Source organism: Myiozetetes cayanensis, unplaced genomic scaffold (genome assembly GCF_022539395.1).
Source record: "Myiozetetes cayanensis isolate MyiCay16 unplaced genomic scaffold, myiCay2020 scf21, whole genome shotgun sequence".
NCBI lineage: Eukaryota > Metazoa > Chordata > Aves > Passeriformes > Tyrannidae > Myiozetetes > Myiozetetes cayanensis.
The window spans coordinates 7,715,022-7,736,042 of NW_026087423.1; the positions used below are offsets into that span (position 1 = coordinate 7,715,022).

Consider the following 21,021-nt stretch of genomic DNA (forward strand, 5'->3'; position numbering starts at 1 on the left):
CAAATCCAGGAAAAGAATGTCTTTTGTTTATGCTGTGCAGGGAAGGAAGGAACAGTTTCTCCCAGCAAAGTAAATCACCCAGTAATGCTAAAAAAACAGGTCTGTATGTGGAGATATTTTCCAGTTGCTCTGGGAGCTGCTTCAGTTTAAGGGAAGTTTGTTGTAGCTCAATCTTCAAAGCTCATAAAAAAAACCCCAAAAAATACAATTGTGTCTAATGATTCATACAGCAGAAAGAATTATCATTTACAGACAAAAAACGAGTGAAAGCTGAGATTTGATGGTAAAAAGATGTGGAGATTTTCAGCAGGATCAGAGGGAGCTTCCATACAGACATGGGGAGGGGACAGGAAATCATGACCTGTGCTCCAGGAGGGTGGAGAAGAAGTAACACCTTCAGGAATTCAATTTAGCTCTGTGGTGGCATTATTTCCAGAATTAAATAATTCTGATTATTACCTGATTATTACTATAATGTTCCATACTTGAATAAAATGATGCTGCCTCTTCACGTTTTTTGTGAGTTATTTCACAAAATTCAGTGTTTTGCAACCGGTTTCTCCTCTAAAATATGTATTCAGCTTTAAATCAGTAAAAAAAAAAATAATTCTGCTCGAGGGAAATCATTTTTTTGCTTTTGCTTGTCTTGTTCCTCAACCTTTTTTGCCCTTTCCAATTTCCCAGTCCAAGGCTTGCCTGACTCCAGGGCGATTAAAGGTTCAGATAATGCAGAGTGTGTTGTTTATTTAAAGGCTGCATCCTCCTGCTTGAGGTACCTGATGGCTGTACAGAACCACCTCCTCAGTAACACTATTTTGATTAAACCTGATGAAAATGATGACAGTGACAGCTCCTTGCAGGGAGAGACATTGAAGGTACAGGTAAACACCAAGTTTTATTCTAGTATGGCTCTCTACCCTCACTTCACACCTTGTTTCTGCAGTGCTTTCTGCTGCTGTTTCGTTGGGGGTTTTTTTGTTGTTTTTCCTGAAGAACAGGAAAAAACTTGTCTTTAGTAAAGTTTGCCATTGTTCTGTGTTGAATATTCCAGCTTGGGTTCTATATTGTCAGGGAGAGCAGACACTTCCTTCCTAAATACACCTATAATGAGGTTTTAAATGTATTTTAATAAATATGTGCTGGTAAGAAAACCCTTTTTGGGAATCCTTTCTGGTCACATTACCCCCCTCAGTTATTCTTCTCCAGATCACTCAGGTGGTCCTTGAAAAAATCATTTTTCAGATTTTAATAGAAAAGGGTTTTCTTATTTGCCTTACCTGGCTTTTACTTGTTTGCACTTTTAACTTACAAAGCTGGTGTAGAACCACCTCTATCTGTTTGAAATAAAATTAGTGAAGTTTGTGGGAAGGAAGCTGTTAAGAGGACAAGGTTTAACAAGACCTATTAAAATACTGTCATTTCACATCACTGCTGGAAAAACCTTCAACAAACTCCCAGAAGTCGGGTTTGTCCTGGCTTCAGGTTGTCTGGTCATGGTAGTTCTTGTCAGAACTCCCCTCTGATGGTACCGAGTTCTCAATTTCTGCTGTTGTTTCTGGGCTGCTTTTCCCTGCTGCTCTCAGGTGTGCTTGTGGGGAGTCACTTCTTCAGCTCATGAGTAAATGCTAAAAACCCTGTGGTATTTTTCTTGTGTCACTCTTCACCCCCCTTTTCACTGTCCAGTTTCTCTCTCTGCAGTGCTGCTCATCCCCAGGACATGTCACCAGTGCTGTCCCTTGGCTGGCTTAACAGCTCCCTGCCGTGCTGGGCTGGGGGGATTCCATCCTTCCCTCTGCAAACTGGCTGTGCATCCCCTAAAACACGCACCCAGTTTCTCCCAACACTTTGGGGCTTGAGATTAATCAGATTTAAGTGTTGGATGGCTCTCCTGCTGCAGGCCTGCCAGGTCACAGTATCATTCTTTTCATTCTCATTTGGAAACCCATAATTTTGTTTCTCTTGTCTGGTTTTTTTTTTGGGGGGGGGATTCTCCAAGAATTTAAGTATCCTGTAACTCTTTTTATCCCCAGGAACTAAAGACCAGCATTTTGTCTCTTGCTACCCAAATTCTGACAGGATGTGATGAGGTCTTAGAAATGCTGCAACAAGTCACTACAGCACTGATAAACAGTGACATTTCTGACAGGGAGCAGAGGTAAGACAAGGAGGAGTTTCCCAGTTTGAAAGCAACCTTGCTTTTTGTGGCTTATTTTACAAGCACAGTTAGCACTAATTACTCTTTATAACTCAAAGGTTTGAATGTGTAGGATCTGTTTGTTCCCATAGCGTTGGTTTAGCACTTACAAAGCATTTACAGTCAGACTCTCTGTGTCAGTCCTGATAATCTGTAGGTTGATGTGACCACAGGAACCTCAGATTGGTAAGGTTTTAGTCAGTCATGAGTAGGATACCTGGAAGTAAATTGGAATTAGCTGGGAATGTCCCTGTTTATTTTGAAATTCCTGATTATTACCTCTCTAGCGACTGGACTGGATATTTTATCCATGACAAGCCCTGGATGTTGTTGATATCCCACATTTCATCAGATAACACCTTACCCTTCCCTGTCTTCCCTCCTAAAAATATACATTGGGAATGGTATAAAAACAAAAGCTGTGAACTTTTCTCTCCTTAAACAAACACCTCCCTCTCCCAGCTGTGGTTCAGGTTTCAGTTCCTGCTTTTCTGTGCCCACAAGATTAGTTGTGTTTATTGACAATACACAGTTCCTTGGAGATATTTTCAGACAGTTTCATGCTCAAAATATTTTGGTAACTCCACATTCTTTTCATGTACTTTGAGCTGGGTGTGCTGGGAGCTGATATCCAGCTGAACAAGTGCATTTGTGTTTGATGGGCACTTTCATCCTGTACCCAGGGGAGCTTAGCATTTCCTGAGTAATTATTAAACTGTTGATTTACTCTCTTCTGCTCTCTGACTGTTTAGTGAGAATTGTCAGCAAAGACAAGGGCACTGACACTTTGGAGAAATAAATGTTTTCAAGATGAAGTTTTTTTGGGTTTGTGTGTTTTGGTTTTTGTTTTTTTTAAAATATAACTCAAATGTTCTCTGCTGATTTTTGAACTGCCTGCCACAAGATTCAACAGCTGACTAAAAAGAGAAGTGATAATCTGTGAAAATAGCTGTTCCTGTGTAAACCTGGGCTCTCCTTACAGGTTAAAAGGGCTGGAGCAGATTACAAAGGCTACGATGCTTGGTCACCTGCTCCCTGTCCTGCTGACATCTCTGATGCACCCCAATTTGCAGACCCTCACCATGGCTGATGCCCTGATGCCTCAGCTGGTGCAGCTGGTTCTTTACACCAGTCAGGTATGGGCTCTGTGGCAGCTTTGGGCTGCAAAGAACAAAAACTGGGTTAAAAATGGTTCTGAACAGGTTCTAAAACACTGCAGATTTTGGTCAACTTTCTGCAGGAACTGATCCACTGATCAGTTTAAGAATTTCTCAACAGCTGCCAAAGCTGATAAAGCTGAATGTTAAATTTGACTTGCTACAACAGTAATGATTTATTGTCAATAACACCATACAGTGGGGTTGTTAATTATTTCAGTAATGAGCTGTTAAAGTGCTTTGCTGTTTGCATGTCCCTAACACTGTGTATTTTGGGCCACAGACTGCACTGCTGCTCAAAACCCAGTCTCCAGTTTTCTCAGAGCTGAACAGTTCCCCCAGTTGTGCTTCAGAGCAGAAAGGGAAGCTTTTGCCTGATGAGAGGTGATTTTCTTGACATTTGGGTCTTCCTGTGGGACAAACTCTCTGAGCTGTAATGTTCACTTGACCTTTGTTGTGGGATAAATCTTAAAGCAGCAATTTTTATTTTAGTTAATTTTTAAAGGCATGTTGTAGTGATTTCCAAGGCTGTTTTAGATTTATATAAGCTTTTACAAAAGGCAATTAGTTTCAAATTTTTTTGCATGTAGAATTAAGGTATGAATATCTTCGGGTTGTTTACACAGAGTGTGGTTTGTTTTGTTTTTTCCCTCACCTCAAGCCTTAGGAATTAATTCCAAATGTTCCTCTTACAATAAATCAGATTAAGGAAGACCATCAAGAGAAAATGTAAATTGCTCTGGCAGCAGGAGATACAGAGTTAAAACCATTGCAAAGATATTAAATTGAGTAATTTACAGAGAGGAATACAAAGTTTGGACTCTTACATTTAAATCCTGTGTCTCAGCTCAAAGTTATCGAGCTCCTACTTAGAAACAGAAACAAACAACTAAATTAAATAAAAATTGCTGATTTAAAAATAACTGTGTTGGAGAATTTGTAGCATTAAAGAACTTATGCAAATGTTTAATACTTATAAAGTTAGTTATACCTAAAACCAGGAGTCAACACCTTGTGTCCCTGTGTGTCGATGCTGAGAGGTGATTTTAAGTGCTTGATATTTTAATGACTGATAGGAATCTGTCTGGTAAATTTTAGGACTGATTTTTCCCTGTAATTTCAGAATGCTGGAAGAGAAAGAAGAGCCAGGATTCCTCACTGGGTTGAAGATCCCTGCTCCCTGGGCTGCTGGGAAGACTGTGGAGACAGTTCATCCCGTCAGGGATAACTATAAATTTAAGGAAACTGTCCACATTCCAGGAGCCCGCTGTCTGTACCTGAGATTTGACAACAGATGCTCTTCCCAGTATGATTATGATAAGGTAAGAAAGGGCCAGGTCAGAACCTCTGCAATGAGGAAGTTTCCTCAAAAGAAGTAGGGGTAGTTCTGGAATAGGAGAAATATGGTAGGGGGATTAGGGGGTGTTTTGGTTTGGTTTTTCCCCTCAGAAATCTGTGTCTACTCCTCAGATTTTTAAAAAAATAATGTCAGGGTGGCTCAGACTGTCAGAGTTTGACTTTTCTCCCCTTGGTTCTTGTTCAGTTCTCCTCATTCCTCAAATTCTAATGGAGCTGCCTCCTCTGATCAGCCCAGTTGGTTTAAACTGGGCAGAACTGGAGAGGTCACTTCTTTCCTTGATGACAAATAACTCATTTACACAGATTAACATGAACAAGTATTTTCAGTGTCAAGAACACAGCTCATAGCACTTCAGTTTGTCTTACCAGAGAGCTACTTGTGCTGCCAGCTAATTCCTTGCTGACACTGAGCAAGTCCTGTGATACTCCATTAGTTATTTATGGGCATCTTTAATATTAATGTCACCCATTAGTGGTGAAACTCCCCCGGAAAACTCTGGGCTTCATCGTGTTCCCACTGAAGTCACCGAGGGAACGTGAACTTTGGTGGGAGCAGGATCAAACCCTCAGTGGTAGAGAAGCAGTGGAGCACTGGAATTCAGGATTTCCTCTCTGCCTCAGTTTCCCCATCTGTAAAATGGGGATAATAATACTTACCCTCCTCCCCTCACCGAGCCGTGAGGGTTTGGTCATGTTGAGGAAGCGCTTTGAGAATGGAAAGCGCGGTGTAAGTGCTAAGTATTATTATTATTATTAGATTTTCTTGTTTTTCTCTTACAGTCTAACAGTGTATTTTATGTTTTGAAGTTGGTGATCTATGCTGGTCCTAACACAAACAGTAGGAAGGTTGCTGAGTATGGAGGCAATACACTGGGATATGGCAGCCGTAGTGTCTTAGGAACTGGTTGGCCCAAGGACTTAGTGAAGGTACAGTATTCTCATCCAACAATATTCCCCCTAGAAAAATTCCCTTTTGGAAACCACGCCCAGCCCGTTTTACCCTCATAGCAATGAAGTCCAAGCTTTTCAGTGTACATTTATCCCTGCTAAGGGAGTTATTCCTTGGGGAATAACGTTAAACTCGGCTGTGTGTTACGTGTGATGCTTCTCTTGTTTTATTCCTTACTGGAATTCCTGGTGGAATGTTGCATTTTTGGAGTGTCCAATGGCACTGCTCTTCTCCTGAGTACCTCCCCCTAGGAGAAGTCCCTGCCCAGTCTGAGGCTGTGCAGATTTTCTTAAGGTCCGTGGGCATAAGTCTGGTTTTTTTAACAGTAACCCCCAAATACGACAAGGAGGAAATTTTAACGGCTTTCCAACCCTTTCTGTTGCATTTAAAAATGTCATTGGATGCTTTTGACAGTAAAACTGAGACAGGAGAATCCTTTAAACTTCTTGAAAGTTCAGCATTTCAGTAATTTGGCAGTGTGTCCCCTCAGACTCTATGCAGTATGATCATTCTTTTGCATGTCTGTGCTGCTGCATTGTCCCACGCTAAAACTGGGTTTATGTACATAACAAAACATCATTTTAGCAAGAAAATCAAGTGGTAATAAACTGGAAAGCAATTTCAGACAAGCACTCCGTTGTTCACAGTGAATGGAATTTCATTTATTTCTCACACATTGATTTTGATGTTGCTCTTTTAGCAAACTCTTTGATGAATATGTTGTCGTTCTCCTAATTGAAGAACTTGTCTGTCTTCCTCCAGGAAGAGCATTGTTAATTATTGCCTGGTTTCTTGCAGACAAACAATGAAAATCAAGGCTAAGTAACACACTGATAAATTCTACTTTTGATTTTACAGCTGTGGCAGTTCTTTTTGTTTTGTTGTAGGTAGCCAACAGCAAAATTAAGATTAAACAGCCCACTGAAAGATACCCTTAGAAAAGGGGACAACCTTAAATACAAATATATAATTGGAGATCATAATACTCAGATAGCTCTCATTAAAGCAATAATCTATAAAATCAGCCTGTTTGTTTGTCTCAACCTTTAAATGTGTCTTCTTTTTTTTTTTTCCTCCCCTCCTGCCACCACGGGGTGAAGGTGGAAGGGGACACAGTGACCTTCTCGTTCGAGATGCGGAGCGGGCGGGAGCACAACACCCCCGACAAGGCCATGTGGGGCTTTGCCTGCACGGTGCGAGCACAGGTACTGCAACAGCCCAGGGAGAGGCCCAGCCTGCACTGCCTCCTGCCTCTCACCCAGCCCAGCTCACACTGGAATGCACTTCCAGGCTGGGAGATTGATCCTTAAATCAGAACTCACTGAGGTGATTTGGGCAGTGAGTTCACCTGGGGGCAGGAGCCAAAGCTTAGATGTCTGACCTCCTTAGCTGGAGGTCCCTGGGGATGGGCTGTCTCATGCTTAGGGATTTATGGAGATAGTTATTATCAAATATGGCTTATGTACCTCCTGTCATTGGCACTGGACCTGGAGGGAGTCACTTTAGTATCCCTTGCTGCTTGTAGATCAGGATTTCTTTGTAACAACCTGAAAATCAGAGATTTAATGAGAAAATAATGATTCTAGCCCATAAAGAAGAGAGGAGAGGGATGCTGGGATCAAACAAAATGTTTCTCGAATCCCACTGCCAAGAAGTTAGGACTGGGCCTGTGAGGTGACAGTGAATGAACCAGAAATAACTTTACCTTTTCCTTCTTGGTTCAGGAAAACAATGTTTAAATCCCTTATTTCTTGAGTTCTTATAAATTGCTGTTAACTGTGAAGCCTTTTTTCAGTGTACTCTGTGTAAGAGATGTGATTGATACAGAGCTATATCCCTAAGACTTTATATCAAATCTCCTGTCTTGAAATATGTTGGGATAGACTTCATGGTTGATGAATTAGTTAAACTTATCCTTGTTCCTGCTTCAGGAATCCTCCGAGGACGTGTCAGGGGGTTTGCCTTTCCTGGTGGATCTGGCCCTGGGCCTTTCTGTGCTGGCCTGTTCCATGCTGAGGATCTTGTACAACGGACCAGAAATTACCAAAGATGAAGAAACCTGTCAAGAGCTCTTAAGATCTAAACTGTTACAAAGGTAAAAAATAATAATAATAAAAAAAAAATCCATTGTCTTTGTAATGTGTGGTTGACTGATGTGTCTTTCTGAATGAGTTGGGAGGAAGAAAATATATTTTTATCCGTATTTCTTTTTCCAGGTGCCAGTGGCAGGTGGAAGCCAATGGTGTCATATCTCCAGCCCTTACTCCCAGCCCCTCTCCGTTGCCTCTTACTATAGATGAAGACAGAGAATTCACATATCCCTCTGATGTCCTTGTGCCTCCTGTTGGACACTACTTTGACCTGCCAAGGATCAGGCTGCCTCCAGGAATCATGATAAAGCTCAGGGAAATTTCTGGACGTGCTCGGCCTCAGTTTAGACCCAGTATAAAGTGGGTGGTCCTTGTTCCCCTCTGCTTTTTAACCTTGTTTGTGAATCTTGTGATTTGTAAACATGAGTTGTCCCGAGTTTCTCTGTTACTCCTGATTAGTCAGTTTGGCTTTCCCTCTATCCCTAGGGAAGTGATCCAGCCAGAAGTGATGGAGGAGATGGTAGTTTCATGTGTGATTAAACATTTGAACTTGGTTGATGCTCTCCAGTCCCTGATAAATTTCCAGTATCAGGAAGAACACGCTGAAGAATATGATTTACTTTGTAAAATCATGGGAGAGACCTTTAAGAAACTAAATGCCATGGAGAGGCAATTGCAGGTAAAACCAAAAGATCTTAAAGAACCAGAAGGTGCTTTTTGAGAATAAAAGTGTATTTTAGAAACACAGAAATACAAAACGTACTCAGCTATTTTCTTTTAACATCTCTTCTACTCCTTAAGATGAGCAAATGCAGTGAGTGTTATTTTTGTCTCTTGATCAGAGCGTGGCTGAGCTGGAGCAGAAGTGGCAGAACGAGGTGGATGATGCCATGCATGGGAAGCTGGAGAACAACGTCCCGTTCTTTTATGATTATCACTTCAACGAGGTGAGTGCTGGGGCTGCTGCCCGTGCTCGTGCCCCACACTGCCCTCCCAAAACGTGCTCATGCTCTCCCTTCACTTTGTTTAGAGCAAGATGAAAGAACTGGAGCTCCTGTGTTCCATGAAGGAAGTTTCTTTTGATGGCAGTGATCTGGAGAACGTGGTGCTTGCATTAAGGTCAGTGGGTGACTGTGGAGCGAAGCGTTTAGGGAAGGTGCTTAAAAGAGGGGCAGATGTATTTGTGGAATTTCAGTGAGTTCCAAAACTTGTGTCTGGTTAAATTGTTCAAAACATTTGTGCTAAATATTAGTACCTACAGCTAATTGTACCTCCCAACAAAGCACTTCTTTATTTCTTTAATTTTTTCTGCTTTCTACTTTGTTGGCATAAAATAGATTGCTACCCTCTGTCTTCTGTAAATTAACTTTTCTCACAGGTAGCACTTCCTTTCAGAAAGCTTTAAAACACAATTGAGTTTGCTTCTTTTATACTTCCCTTCATAACCTTAGGGAGAAGTTCTTCCAAGAGGTGAATTCCCTGATACAGAAGACCTCTCATCCCCTTGCAAAAACAAAAACCTTGGTGAAGAGCTTGATGAACAGAGCAGAGCTGTTACTGCATGTCACTATTGCAGCACAGTCTGGTATCACAAGGAGTATCTCTGGGACCCCTGCAGAGACTCCAGGTACATGTTCCATAACCAACATTTTCTAAAATAGAGTTTTCTTCCCTCTTTCACTCAAAATTAAACCTCTTTTTTTCAAATTAAGTTCAATCTTTTACAATAAATTAATTTTTTTGATTACAGAAATGATGGTAAATTAAGGTCTGAGTAATATGTGGAATTTAAACTTTAATCTCCTGATTTATTAGGGGAAAATACTTAAAACTGATTTGAAACAATACCTGGAAACAGGAAAATCCTCAGATTTTTAGTTGCACGTTCTTGCTTAGCCTGGGTTTTTGCTTTCACTGGAATATCCTCAGTGACTTTGAAACCAGTTTGTAAACAATTTCCCAGCCCAGGAGTGACGTTGTTGTGTATCTGATGCCTTGCAGCCTGTAAATCAGCCTCTGAGACCAAAGTGATCTCGCCCGCCGTGCGCCAGCCCGTGTTCCTGCGCAGCATGTCGGCCCCGTCCGACCTGGAGATGATTGGCAATGAAGACATCGAGTTTGCTCGAGCGAGTCAGAGGTACCCAGGGGTTTATTCCTTTCAGCTGCTCTGTAGGAAAGTGCCTGTGTTGATGAATTTATCAATGCTGCAAGCACAGCAGATTTGCTGTTCATTGGGTCGGGTGTAACGATCCGGTGTCCCAGCGATCCGGTATCCCAGTGACCCCATATCCCCACAGGCGCCGGCACGTCACCAGCCACAGGAGCAGCTCCTTCACTCTGCTGCAGTCCCTGGCCATCGAGGACAGCAGGGATAAACCCACCTACAGCGTCTTACTGGGGCAGCTCTTCGCTTTCATTGGAACCAACCCCGACCAAGCGGTAATGGCAGCGTTTCATTCTCAAATTCAAACTCGCACCCAAACAGGAGGTGTCTGCTTTGTGTGTCACTCACAAAAAACCCCACCCGACCCTTGCAGGTGTCAAGCAGCAGTTTCCTGCTGGCTGCCCAGACCCGCTGGCGCCGTGGGAACACCAGGAAGCAGGCGCTGGTGCACATGAGGGAGCTGCTGACGGCGGCCGTCCGGGTCGGGGGGGTGACCCACCTGGTGGGCCCCGTGACCATGGTGCTGCAGGGAGGACCACGGTGGGTTCCCTTCTCCAAAAACGGGTGGTTGGGTCTCTGTAGAAGATCATAAACTGCTTACAAAATAAAACCATGAGGAGTGAGTAGGTGTGAGGGCACACGTTGGCAGAGCTAAGGTTGTGACAAAGACCTTGGGCCTTGTGGGGTCAAAAGGCAGAAACATCTAAGAAATGCTTTTATTTGTCTGTAGATGAACTTTTATATTGGGATCACACATCCACAGATATATATAGGGTATTTTACTCTATTGATTTAATTCTAAATTAACGTTAACTAGGTCTTAGTGGTAGATTTAGCTGATACTGCCATCTAAATTTGGTAAATGTTTTCAAGTGTTTTGTTTGTTGTCAGATTTCAATCATGTCTGAGCTATAACTGCCCTATTCTCTTATTTACCTTTATTTCATATGAAAACATTAAGTGACTTGCAATCTAAGTCTCCTTTGACTATGTCTCAACATATGCTGATTATTAGTTTTTAAAGCTACATTTGGAAGTTTGTTCCCCTTCTTTAACCTAGAAAGCCTCCCATTCCAAATATCTCGCTCCCAACAGGATTGAGGAGCTCACGTGTGGCGGGATGGTGGAACAAGTGCAGGAAGCCTTCGGGGAGACGATGACGTCCGTGGTGTCCCTGTGTGCCCGTTACCCCATCGCCTGTGCCAACAGCATCGGCCTCCTGTGCACCATTCCTTACACAAGGTATGGATTCAGGAAGGGAAGGAGGCATCCACACCTGTCCTTATTAACCTTTGCCTCAGGGAGAAACTTTATACAGTGTAAATACACCCCCTTTCTTCATCTCGAGGAGCATCCTGTTAAATTAGCTCAGAATACAGAGTTTCACGTGGGAGGGACAAGGGAGACAGAACCATCTTTCTGCAAAGTCAGCTGATTAACTACAGAGTTAACAGCAAGTTCTGGGTTGTCACTGTGTCTGTTAGTGACTGAAGAGTTCATTAACACCTGAATTTCTCTTCTCCAGGAGCGAGGAGAAGTGTTTGGTGAGGAGTGGCCTGGTGCAGCTGATGGACAGGCTGTGCAGTCTGAGCAGCCAGACAGAGTCCAGCTCCAATGAAAAGCAGACCAAGAAACAGAAGGTGGCCACCATGGCCTGGGCTGCCTTCCAGGTGCTGGCCAACCGCTGTGTGGAGTGGGAGAAGGAGGAAGGTAGGAACACTCCAGGTATCTTTCTGTTGAGTGCCTGAGGAGTGGTGTAAATGTATTTAAAACAGGGCACTCACCATGGCTTAGTACAGTGGGGGTTCTTTAGAACACACAAGTCATTACAAAAATAAGTCAATTGTCTTCTTGTTGTTTTTTAAACTGTAGCCTCCCCCCCCCCATATGAGAGTGTTGATTTTGCAGATAATTGCAGGTCTTTGTTCTGTCTGGATGCAAGCAGTGACCCTGAGCCGTCACTTTGGCATTTCTCCTGTGACAGGGTTCACCCTTGACATACAGAAACTTCCAGAAACAACCTGGCTGTTGGCTAATGGACCGTAAATGCTGTGTCAGGGTTTATTTTTTGTAGGTGTGCACCTTCATTTTTGGTGACAACTGTGTGTTCTTGTGTTCCTTTCGAAGGTGGTTCCACAGATGCTGTTCACTCAGGGCTGGCTCGTCAGGTCTCCAGCCTCCTCACCAACCACCTGGCACGAGCCACCGAGTGCTGTGGCAACCAGGCAGCAGGGAATGATGCCCTTCAGGATGTCCTCAGCCTTCTTAATGACCTGTCAAGGTACCAGGATTTTTTTCTAGACTTATTTTTTTTTTCTACATGTGAATGTTCTTTTGGGGATTTTTTCAAACCATTCTAAATCTTGATTGCAAACTGACAGTCTTAGTGTTTAATCAGTGCTGTCAAGTTACGTAACAATTGTTGCAGATGTTTTGTCGGACGCTGAAATTGTTTTTAATACATTTTTAAATAATCAATTTGTTTTGAATTTCAAGAGCATCATCAGTTCTTTGTTTTCCAACAGCAGACTCCTGTTTTTGCCCTTTCAGGAGTCACATAGGTAAAGCCATCCTGAGCCAGCCAGCCTGTGTGTCCAAGCTGCTGTCACTTCTCTTAGACCAACGTCCCTCTCCGAAGCTGGTCCTTATAATCCTGCAGCTGTGTCGTGCTGCTCTGCCCCTCATGAGTGTGGAGGACTGTGGAAATGTGGAGTTGCCTCCCTGGAGTTACTCGGTGCCCTCTCTGAACAGCGAGCAGGATGATCCCAGTGATCCAGCCTCCAAGATTGCCTCCCTGCTGCTGGCAAAGCTGGCGGATTACGTAGTGCCAGGTACTGTCTGGGGTCGTGCTCTTGTGAGCAATTGCAAGGGAATCATTTTTTATGGAATCAGAGAGTGGAAGGGACCTTCAAAATCTTGTTCCACCCCTTGCCATGGGCAGGGACACCTTCCACCAGCCCAGGTTGCTCCAAGCCCCATCCAGCCTGACCTTGGACACTTCCAGGGGTGGGGCAGCCACAGCTTCTCTGGGTAACCTGTTTGTGCAGGGAGCTCTTGTGTGGACAGAAAGCTCAGGTATTGGCAGGTGTATGATATGTCAGTGCTGAAAGGAGGATATTCCTGTGACTTTCCATCTGCCTCCTAATTTACCTGTTCTCAGACTGAGATTTATCTCAGAGATGTTTTAGACCCATCTGAGCAGTGTTAGCACTCCTCAGTTTCAAAGGTAGAAAAGTTTGCTGATGAGCTCATGGTTGTGTTTTTCTTTGTTTTTCTTTTTTCCTTTCTACTTCAAGGATGCCAGACAGTTCTTTCTCCAACTGCCTCTGAGCCAGATACTACCTTGGCAAAAGCCAGCCCTAAAAATTCCATAAAAGGTGATAAAGACCCTGGAGAAGAAAGCGAGGCAGTGGATGGTAAACTCTCTATTTTTATTCATAAACGGGAAGATCAGTCATCCCATGAAGTCCTTCAGCCATTACTGAGGTAATCTTAGCTCACTGCATTGGAATTAGCAACCAGTTTTGCCAGTTCAGTTTGTCTTCTTTTTATTTTTTCAGTGCTGCAGCTGTAGAAAAGTCCATCCTAGATGTAATAGCACATGGGAAAGCAAAGTGTCTTCCCAAATTGTTGTGTTTACTGGCAAAACAATAAGATAATGCAAAGAAACAGAAGAACATCATCTGTCTGAAAACAATCACATGAAAAATTAGCTACTTAGAGTCAGCTTTTCTGAGGGAGTATCATTTGTCTTGTTTATGGTGTGACAGACTGTGTAGGCCTAACAAATAGAACTGTCAAAGCACAAAGTGGCTTTAAAAGCATTGCTTTTAATAATGCATAAGCTGGACAGTAATTTGCTATTAAACCTTCTTTAGTGTTCTCAATGCCCACCTGGATGTTGGGATCACTGAATGTCAAACAGCCAACGTTACCACCTCTTGCATTTTGCACTTTTTGTTTCATCTTCCCCCCTTCCATCTTGATTTTGAACCCGTACCCTAAAAATGATACTTAAAGGTCCAGGTGAAAGGTTAACTCAGAACCCTTGGGCATTTGTGATCAATAAAAGTCATAATGCTTCTTTTGGAGGGGGGAAGGGATAAATTGCTTTGCAGATAACAAATAGCATTAAATTCCTTCTGTAAATTAGTGCCATTGGGAGTGTCTGTAACTGCCAAGGATTTCTATTGCTGTTGAGCCTTTTAGTTGCTGGAGTTGCCTTCAAATAATTTAAACCCACCTATAATATATGCAGTTGGACTGTGTAGTTCAGCTGTGTTTTCCAGTGCTGAGAACAAAGCTCATGTGTTCTGTTTTCACTCCAACAGCAGCTCAGAAGGGCGTCCATTCCGACTGGGAACTGGAGCCAACATGGAGAAAGTGGTGAAGATGGATCGAGACATGACAAAAGTAAGGGAAGGAATAACTAAGGAATTATTCAATGTCAGAATTCTTAGTTTGTACTCGGGTTGAGTCCCCTTTGTTGAATGTTGTTTAACTTACAGAACTCTTCAGAAAGGTAATTTTATATGCAATATTTGCATTATATAGTTTTTGATGTAATTACAGGGGTAAATGATGGAAAAGAATTTCAGTTCGTGTTTCCTCCAGCCATTGTTGGTCATGTTTCAGCCTCTTAATTGTCCTCCTTTGGGAAGTGTTTAATGCACATTTATAGCGTGAATTTTAAACCACATATTTGAATTAAAATGTCAGGTATATTTTTGGACACGCTCTTGATTATTTGCACCAGAAATATTCAATTGTGGCTTTTTGATCAGAGAAACTCTACTGTTCCTCTAAGAATGGAATATTAAAGTCAAGGAATTGATCCCTGATCTCTTTGTAGATGATAAAAAGCAAGAGAAAGAAAGAACTTGTCTTATGCCTGTGACTAATCCACACAAAGGAGGGTGTTTTGCTGTGTTCTCAGCAAAAAAAAATGGCCAAACAGATCTAACGTTGAGATTTCTCTTCTGTTTCATTTGCAGAGTGGCTGCTGTGAAGTTATTACAGAAGAAGCAGCTGCAGCCCTTCGAAAGGCAACAAAGTGGGCACAGTCTGGGCTGATAGTGAGTGTGGGACCACCCATAGAGACTGTGAATCCAGAAGCCACCAGCGGGTTGTCCACTGGGGACAAAAAGAAGACAGCACAAACATCCATTTGCAGGGAGAGGAATTCTGAGCTCGCCAGGTTGGGTCCCTCAGAGTCTCCATCTGCTTGTCTGTGTGAAAACAATCAGGCTGTTCATAAACATCCCTTTGTTTTTGTGCTGTGTATTGACCACTGAGGCTGCTTCTCCTTGTGTGGCTTTGGCACTGACGGTGGCATTGCCTTTGTGTTGTGCGCAGGACGGACCCGGTGAGGCCGTTCATCAGCGGCCACGTTGCCAACAGCATGGCAGCAGAGGTGATCGCCCTGCTGCACAGCCTGCTCATGGCCCCAGAGTGCAATGCAGCCCAGATCTGGACCACAACCGCTGAGAAAGTGAGCACACTGAGCGTGAAGTATCAAACTCACCGGGCACGGGTTGATTGGTTAAGAGAACTTCATTATTATCGAGTTTCTGAGTTGCTCCAGGTCAGTTTACCAGGTGGAACGCTTCACGCTGGGGGTGTGACTGCACAGAGCCAGCTCTTTCCAGCAGAAATTTTCTTGCACTCGTGTGGAAAGAAAATTAAAACTATCTTATTTTCTCTCTCTCTTTTTTTTTTCTTATTTTTTTTCTTTTTTTTTTTGGAATCTGCTCAAATTTTTTTAAGAGTTAACATAAAATCAGTTCCCAACCAAACGTGACATTCAAGTTTTATTCACTGAATTTAAAAAACTACCAGAAAGGAGATTAAATTACTTTGCTACTTTATGATGAAAACACTTGCTGAAATTTTCCATAAATCCTCAGACAAACTACACTATGATTAAGCATAACCATTAAAACTTTTAAATGCCTGCAAAAAACAGAACACCTTTCAGATCACTCACCAAGCACAGGAATCTATCTGATGTCTTAAGGTTTAAACAATCATTTAACAATAATAAAAAGAATAAGAATAATTTATTGATTATTAATAATAAATTAATAAACACTATAGTATACACCATAATATATAAATAATCATAATAATAATAACCAAATAAATAACTAAAAATTATCCATCACTAGATAATGTGTTATCATGCTCTAAATCACCTGTCATTCTTTCCAGGCAGTGATAATAGTTTAGGGAGTTGCCTTTGGGTAGTTATTCTATTTGCTGTTCATTCCTCTCTGTCTGTGGCCTCTGAAGGTAGAAAATGTTTTCTGGGAAGCACAACCCATTCCTTTTCTGTTCCTCTGAACCCTGCAGCACCTGATCTGCTGCTCTTTGAGACAAGACTTTTGCTAAGATTATATTCTGTGCCAAAAGTTACCAGGGAATGGACGTGGCTTTGATGGTGTTCACACTTCCCATCACTTGGAATATTTGGAGTTATATAATTCTCTTCAAGAACAAAAATAATTCTTCGGAGACTGTGTGGGCTGGAGGCTCGGGGTGCTGGGTTTTTGTTTGAGCTGTGCTTTGAAGTCATTCTCTGGTGGTTTTTTTTTTGCTTCTGTCTCCAGGTCCTGTCTCGGGCTCTGATGTACATTCCACAGCTTGGCAAATACGCAGAGAGCATTTTGGAGAACGGGAGCAGCAGCGGAAGGAAACTCGCTAAGCTTCAAAGGATTGCTCGGCAGGCAGTGGCTGCCCTGTGTGCTCTGGGGGGCTTCAAGGAGACAATTAAAATAGGTTCTGAAGTGCAGGTAATTCAGCACTGTTCCTGTTTTATATCTGAAATGAGAATTGGTGCTTTCCTGCTGTTTTCCCTGCGCTGGTTGTGAAACAGCTGCAGTGACACTTGTGGAGGCTGTTCCCTTAAAATACCCCCCCCGTGGTTGTGTGGGGGGTTGGTGTGTGCTGCCAAACACTCGCTGATCCTCGCTTGTAACACCTGCAATCTCATGCAGCCCTTCTTTGGTTGTAGGTTTTAGGTAAAGGAATAGCAGGAAGCATTGGAGTTGTGGCATCTATTAATGAACAAGAAGGTATAGCTACGGTCAAATTCCCACCTTCCAGTATAGACAGTAGAAAGACCTCCCAAGCAGCAGACACATTAACTATTCCGTTATCTAGGCTGTGTGTTCCAAGATCTGAGGTACGGGAGTTTTCACTATCCAATATTCAGTCTTAATAGCAAATATTTGTTGATTGCTGTCACAGCACACTGACAGTTAATCTAAAGCACGTAAAACAAAGTGTGTTTTATCTTCGATTAAAGATTCTTTGGGAAGTTTGCTTATGGTTTTAAACATGTTTGAATAATATCTGTATTTAAGTTCTCATTCGAGTAACGTGAATATTCATCTTTTGTGCTTAAAGATGTTCCATTGCATACTGTTTTGGGGGGAGGTTGTTTTCTTTTCGTTTTTAATTTCTTTAACTGGTGTTTTGTGATAGTAAAATATGAGACTTAACTCCAGGTAATAAAACACCCTCATTTCCTAGAAACTAACTACTTGAATTTAACTTTTTACCGTGCCCCCCCACCATCAGGCATTGCCTCTTCATAAACTGTCCATTACTGAGAAGGTAGTACAGGCAGTCCAGTCCATGTTGCTCCCTCAGGAGGGAAGTCTATCTATTCACACCTCACTTCCTGCAACAGGAGATGGCTCAACCCCAGTAATGGCAGTGGTCCGGCTTCTTGCTGAAATAAGAACCAGGTGAGTCCTTGGGCTTTGCCCAGTCCAAGCTGTATGGGCACAAATAGTCAAGGGAATTGCATGACTTGTTGTTGTCTTCCTCTGTGGGTGTTGATGTAGGACAGCAAAAATCCCTGTGTCTTCCTGAGGTGCAGTGCAGTGGCTGGGGGTTGTTCATGAGTCCCAAAAATAAAGTGTCCCTGTAACACTGCCTTGAGCAAGTGCTTTGTGTAAATCCACTTATGGAGCAGGGCAAAGCTGTCATTGGGGAGGTTCTAGTGGACAGCTAAGCAAGCAGGCAAACAGATCAGTTGACATGCTGGTGTTCAAAACAGCCTTGAATTCAGTACATGAGAAAACAGCTCTGAGTGGTCTTGAATTCAGTGCATGTAAAGACAGCTTTGACTTCAACATACACTTTTGTAATACTTTAAACGTGTTCTTTTTCCATTAAGAGCATGCCTGGTGATGGCTCAGCTGTTGGAAGACAGCTCATTCTGTGAAGAATTCATTCAACAGTGTCCAGCTGCTGTAGAAGTGCTGAATTTGGTGGCCCAGGAGTGCAGCCCTGGTACGTGTCCAACACCTTGTGCAGCTGCATTGTCGTACTGGGGTCAGAAACACCTTTTAAAGTCACTGCAGTGTTTTGTCCTCCAGCTGCTCAGAGTTGAGGAACTGGCACAGTACAGCATGTCTTGTTATTGCTGCAGAGCTGCTGATGTAAGAGCAGCTAATAATCACACTAAATCATTAAACATCAGGCATAAATGTAGGCCAGAACCTGATCTTTGTATCACAGAAGTTGCCAGTCCTGGGACTGTGTCTTTTCTGAACCCTTCTCTTGCTTCCAGTGTATCCTACCCTGTATTCCTTGACATCACCATTTACATGTTTTCTTTTAATGATTTTTTTTTTGCTGGTTTATGCTTTCTTATCACCAAGCTCTCAATTTCCTTCCCTCCTGTTTAAGGATAAGCAGTGGGCCCAGCAGAGGTCTTACTTCAAGGGCAAGTTTTAAGAACATGTCAGAGGAAAAGTGGCTGAAGTGAAGGATGTTTAGGGCAGGAGCCAAGTGATTACCAATGAGCTCCAGTGTAACAGGAGGAGTACTGATGGTTTTTTTGACAATAGGCATAAATTCTTTTGACTTCCTGCCTTTACTAGGCTGTAAACATGCTCACTAAAATGGACTTTTTATCTTAATTAATAGAAGTGTCTTTGCTAACCAAATATGAATTAAATGTGAGAAAAGCACTTGCATAAGTTACTTTACCCCTGATTTTGTTGTTTAGGTGACACTGATCAAATCTTAGAGTTCAAATGTCATATTTATTCCTGTGTTAAGATGGCATTATTGGACTCCAGTAATTAATCAGCTGGCAGCTCATGCCCTGCTGTGCTTTGTTGTTGCAGGGGAGAGGCTGCTGGTGGTGGAAATGCAGTGTGAGAGGTTACGGATGTTGTACCGGGACTGTGCCCGACCTCCCCCTCCTCCCCTGCAGGCAGACAGAAGGCAGGTGAGCACAGAAACAGCTCCCAGTGCTCTGCCCTGAGTGAACCCACTGGGTGCAGAGGATCTGCCTGTGCTGGTGGAGCTAAACTGGTTGGATTCTTATTGAAACACTTTATTTAATGTGAATTTCAGTGAGGGGATGGGGCTGCATTTGTGGCATCTCAGAGAGTGTGTGGTTGGATTTCAGAGGATGGATTTAGCTGTAACTGGTAAAATAAACTGCTCTGTTGTGTTTGCAGCCCAAAGAAATCACGTGGAGCCCCTCCAGAGTGTTCCCCCCAGTGAGGGCATGTATGTTCTCCTCACACCTGGCAGCTGTGACCTTCCTGGCTGATCCCAGTGCAGGGGGAGGGCTCCCTCGGGGCACCTTCATCTATGCCACCTCACCAGTTCCAGTGCAGGTGAGAACTCACAGCTCTCCAGCAGTTTGTGTCATTCAACATTCAACAAAGGAAAAAAAAAATTTCCTTTTTTACCTATGTTTTATAAGTATGTTTTTTAAAAAGTACTCTTATTATTTTTTTTAAAAGTATTCTTATTTTTATTTCAAGGCACCATCATTTTACTGGGAGATTGAAGTAGTTTCCTACGGAGATACAGATGATGACACTGGACCAATAGTTTCATTTGGATTTGCCACAGAAGCTGAAAAACGGGATGGTGCTTGGACAAACCCCGTGGGCACCTGTCTCTTCCACAAGTATGTTGGAGATGCACATCAAAACCCAAAAATCCTGGTGTTGCTCAGTACATTCGTAAGCAGATTAGGGAGGAGCACTGTGAACAGATAGCAGGCAACGTGCACTTCTTAACTGAAATGTTAAAATGGTGGACCAGAATATCCATGCAGAATAAGGAGAGTTGAGTCCCCTTTTCGTTCTCACAGCTGGCAGTGGGTTGGGACCCTGCTTTGTTTCAGTGCTCTGGGTAATTTTTCTCCTTGTTGCTCCTCAGCAATGGGCGAGCAGTGCACTACAATGGCTCCAGCCTGCTGCAGTGGAAGAGTGTCAGACTGGATGTCACTCTCTCTCCTGGTATGTGAGAACTCAGCTAAAATACTTCTCTGCTAAATCAGAAAAGCCTCCAAATGTCAGGGAAACAGTGGATGAGAAAACCATATTCAATCCTTCTTTTTTTTAATATTTTTCTCCAGGTGACGTAGCAGGAATTGGATGGGAGAGGACAGAAGGAACTCCCCCTCCTCCAGGGCAGCCAGCAAAGGGCAGAGTTTATTTTACATATTGTGGGCAGCGACTCGGGCCCTACCTGGAGGATGTCTCTGGTGGAATGTGGCCTGTTGTCCACATTCAGAAAAAGGCAAGTTGTAACAGAAATACATTGTTTAATATACTGTCAGAAATATTAAAAGCATAAGATACTGAGCCTGCTTACCTATCTGTAAAAAGTAAATTAGTCACAGAATCACAGAATATTCTGAGCTGGAAGGGCCCCACAAGGATCATCGAGTCCATCTCTTGAGTGAATGGCCCATATGGGGATCAAACCCACAGCCAAATAACTTTTACCTTTCTGAAGTTGGGTTGAGCTATTTCATCAGCCTTCCCAGGTGCAGTTTGGCATGATTTTGAATTTTATTCTGCCCATTAGCCCAGTAATGTGCAGCTGGCCTGATGAGACGCTGTTATCCTGTGCCAGTAGCCCCTCTGTTATTGTTCCCCCAGCTCAAAGCAACCCAGCTCGAAGGCAGAAAAAAGGCAAGTTCAGAGTTTGTGCTGAGCAGCTTAATGCTCTCCCTGATAGCTGGGAATGCCTGTGGCAGGGAGATGGGATCAGCTTATCCCTTTGGCTGAGGTATTTTTAAAAAAAGAGCAAAGAGAAGGATCAAATCTGTTGCCTTAAAGTCA

At 42.8% G+C, this 21,021-nt stretch overlaps 1 protein-coding gene across 4 annotated transcripts in view; it reads left to right on the forward strand.

Moving 5' to 3' along the window:
• HECTD4 (HECT domain E3 ubiquitin protein ligase 4) overlaps positions 1–21,021 on the forward strand; it is a 68,372-nt gene that overhangs the window by 24,780 nt on the left and 22,571 nt on the right. The window contains exons 17-49 of one of the 4 annotated variants that reach the window (XM_050317977.1): positions 753–881; positions 2,031–2,155; positions 3,177–3,330; positions 3,635–3,735; positions 4,475–4,673; positions 5,491–5,637; positions 6,760–6,864; positions 7,591–7,754; positions 7,876–8,109; positions 8,236–8,428; positions 8,592–8,696; positions 8,780–8,868; positions 9,201–9,376; positions 9,751–9,886; positions 10,047–10,188; positions 10,287–10,453; positions 11,009–11,155; positions 11,439–11,623; positions 12,041–12,194; positions 12,464–12,744; positions 13,210–13,399; positions 14,245–14,326; positions 14,908–15,110; positions 15,269–15,404; positions 16,522–16,704; positions 16,926–17,096; positions 17,495–17,664; positions 18,099–18,214; positions 19,057–19,160; positions 19,396–19,557; positions 19,708–19,856; positions 20,111–20,190; positions 20,310–20,473. In XM_050317977.1, coding sequence (XP_050173934.1) covers positions 753–881; positions 2,031–2,155; positions 3,177–3,330; positions 3,635–3,735; positions 4,475–4,673; positions 5,491–5,637; positions 6,760–6,864; positions 7,591–7,754; positions 7,876–8,109; positions 8,236–8,428; positions 8,592–8,696; positions 8,780–8,868; positions 9,201–9,376; positions 9,751–9,886; positions 10,047–10,188; positions 10,287–10,453; positions 11,009–11,155; positions 11,439–11,623; positions 12,041–12,194; positions 12,464–12,744; positions 13,210–13,399; positions 14,245–14,326; positions 14,908–15,110; positions 15,269–15,404; positions 16,522–16,704; positions 16,926–17,096; positions 17,495–17,664; positions 18,099–18,214; positions 19,057–19,160; positions 19,396–19,557; positions 19,708–19,856; positions 20,111–20,190; positions 20,310–20,473 — 5,043 coding nt within the window. The remainder of the gene's footprint in view (positions 1–752; positions 882–2,030; positions 2,156–3,176; positions 3,331–3,634; positions 3,736–4,474; positions 4,674–5,490; positions 5,638–6,759; positions 6,865–7,590; positions 7,755–7,875; positions 8,110–8,235; positions 8,429–8,591; positions 8,697–8,779; positions 8,869–9,200; positions 9,377–9,750; positions 9,887–10,046; positions 10,189–10,286; positions 10,454–11,008; positions 11,156–11,438; positions 11,624–12,040; positions 12,195–12,463; positions 12,745–13,209; positions 13,400–14,244; positions 14,327–14,907; positions 15,111–15,268; positions 15,405–16,521; positions 16,705–16,925; positions 17,097–17,494; positions 17,665–18,098; positions 18,215–19,056; positions 19,161–19,395; positions 19,558–19,707; positions 19,857–20,110; positions 20,191–20,309; positions 20,474–21,021) is intronic. The other 3 variants (XM_050317979.1, XM_050317978.1, XM_050317980.1) reach the window with 3 other exon arrangements.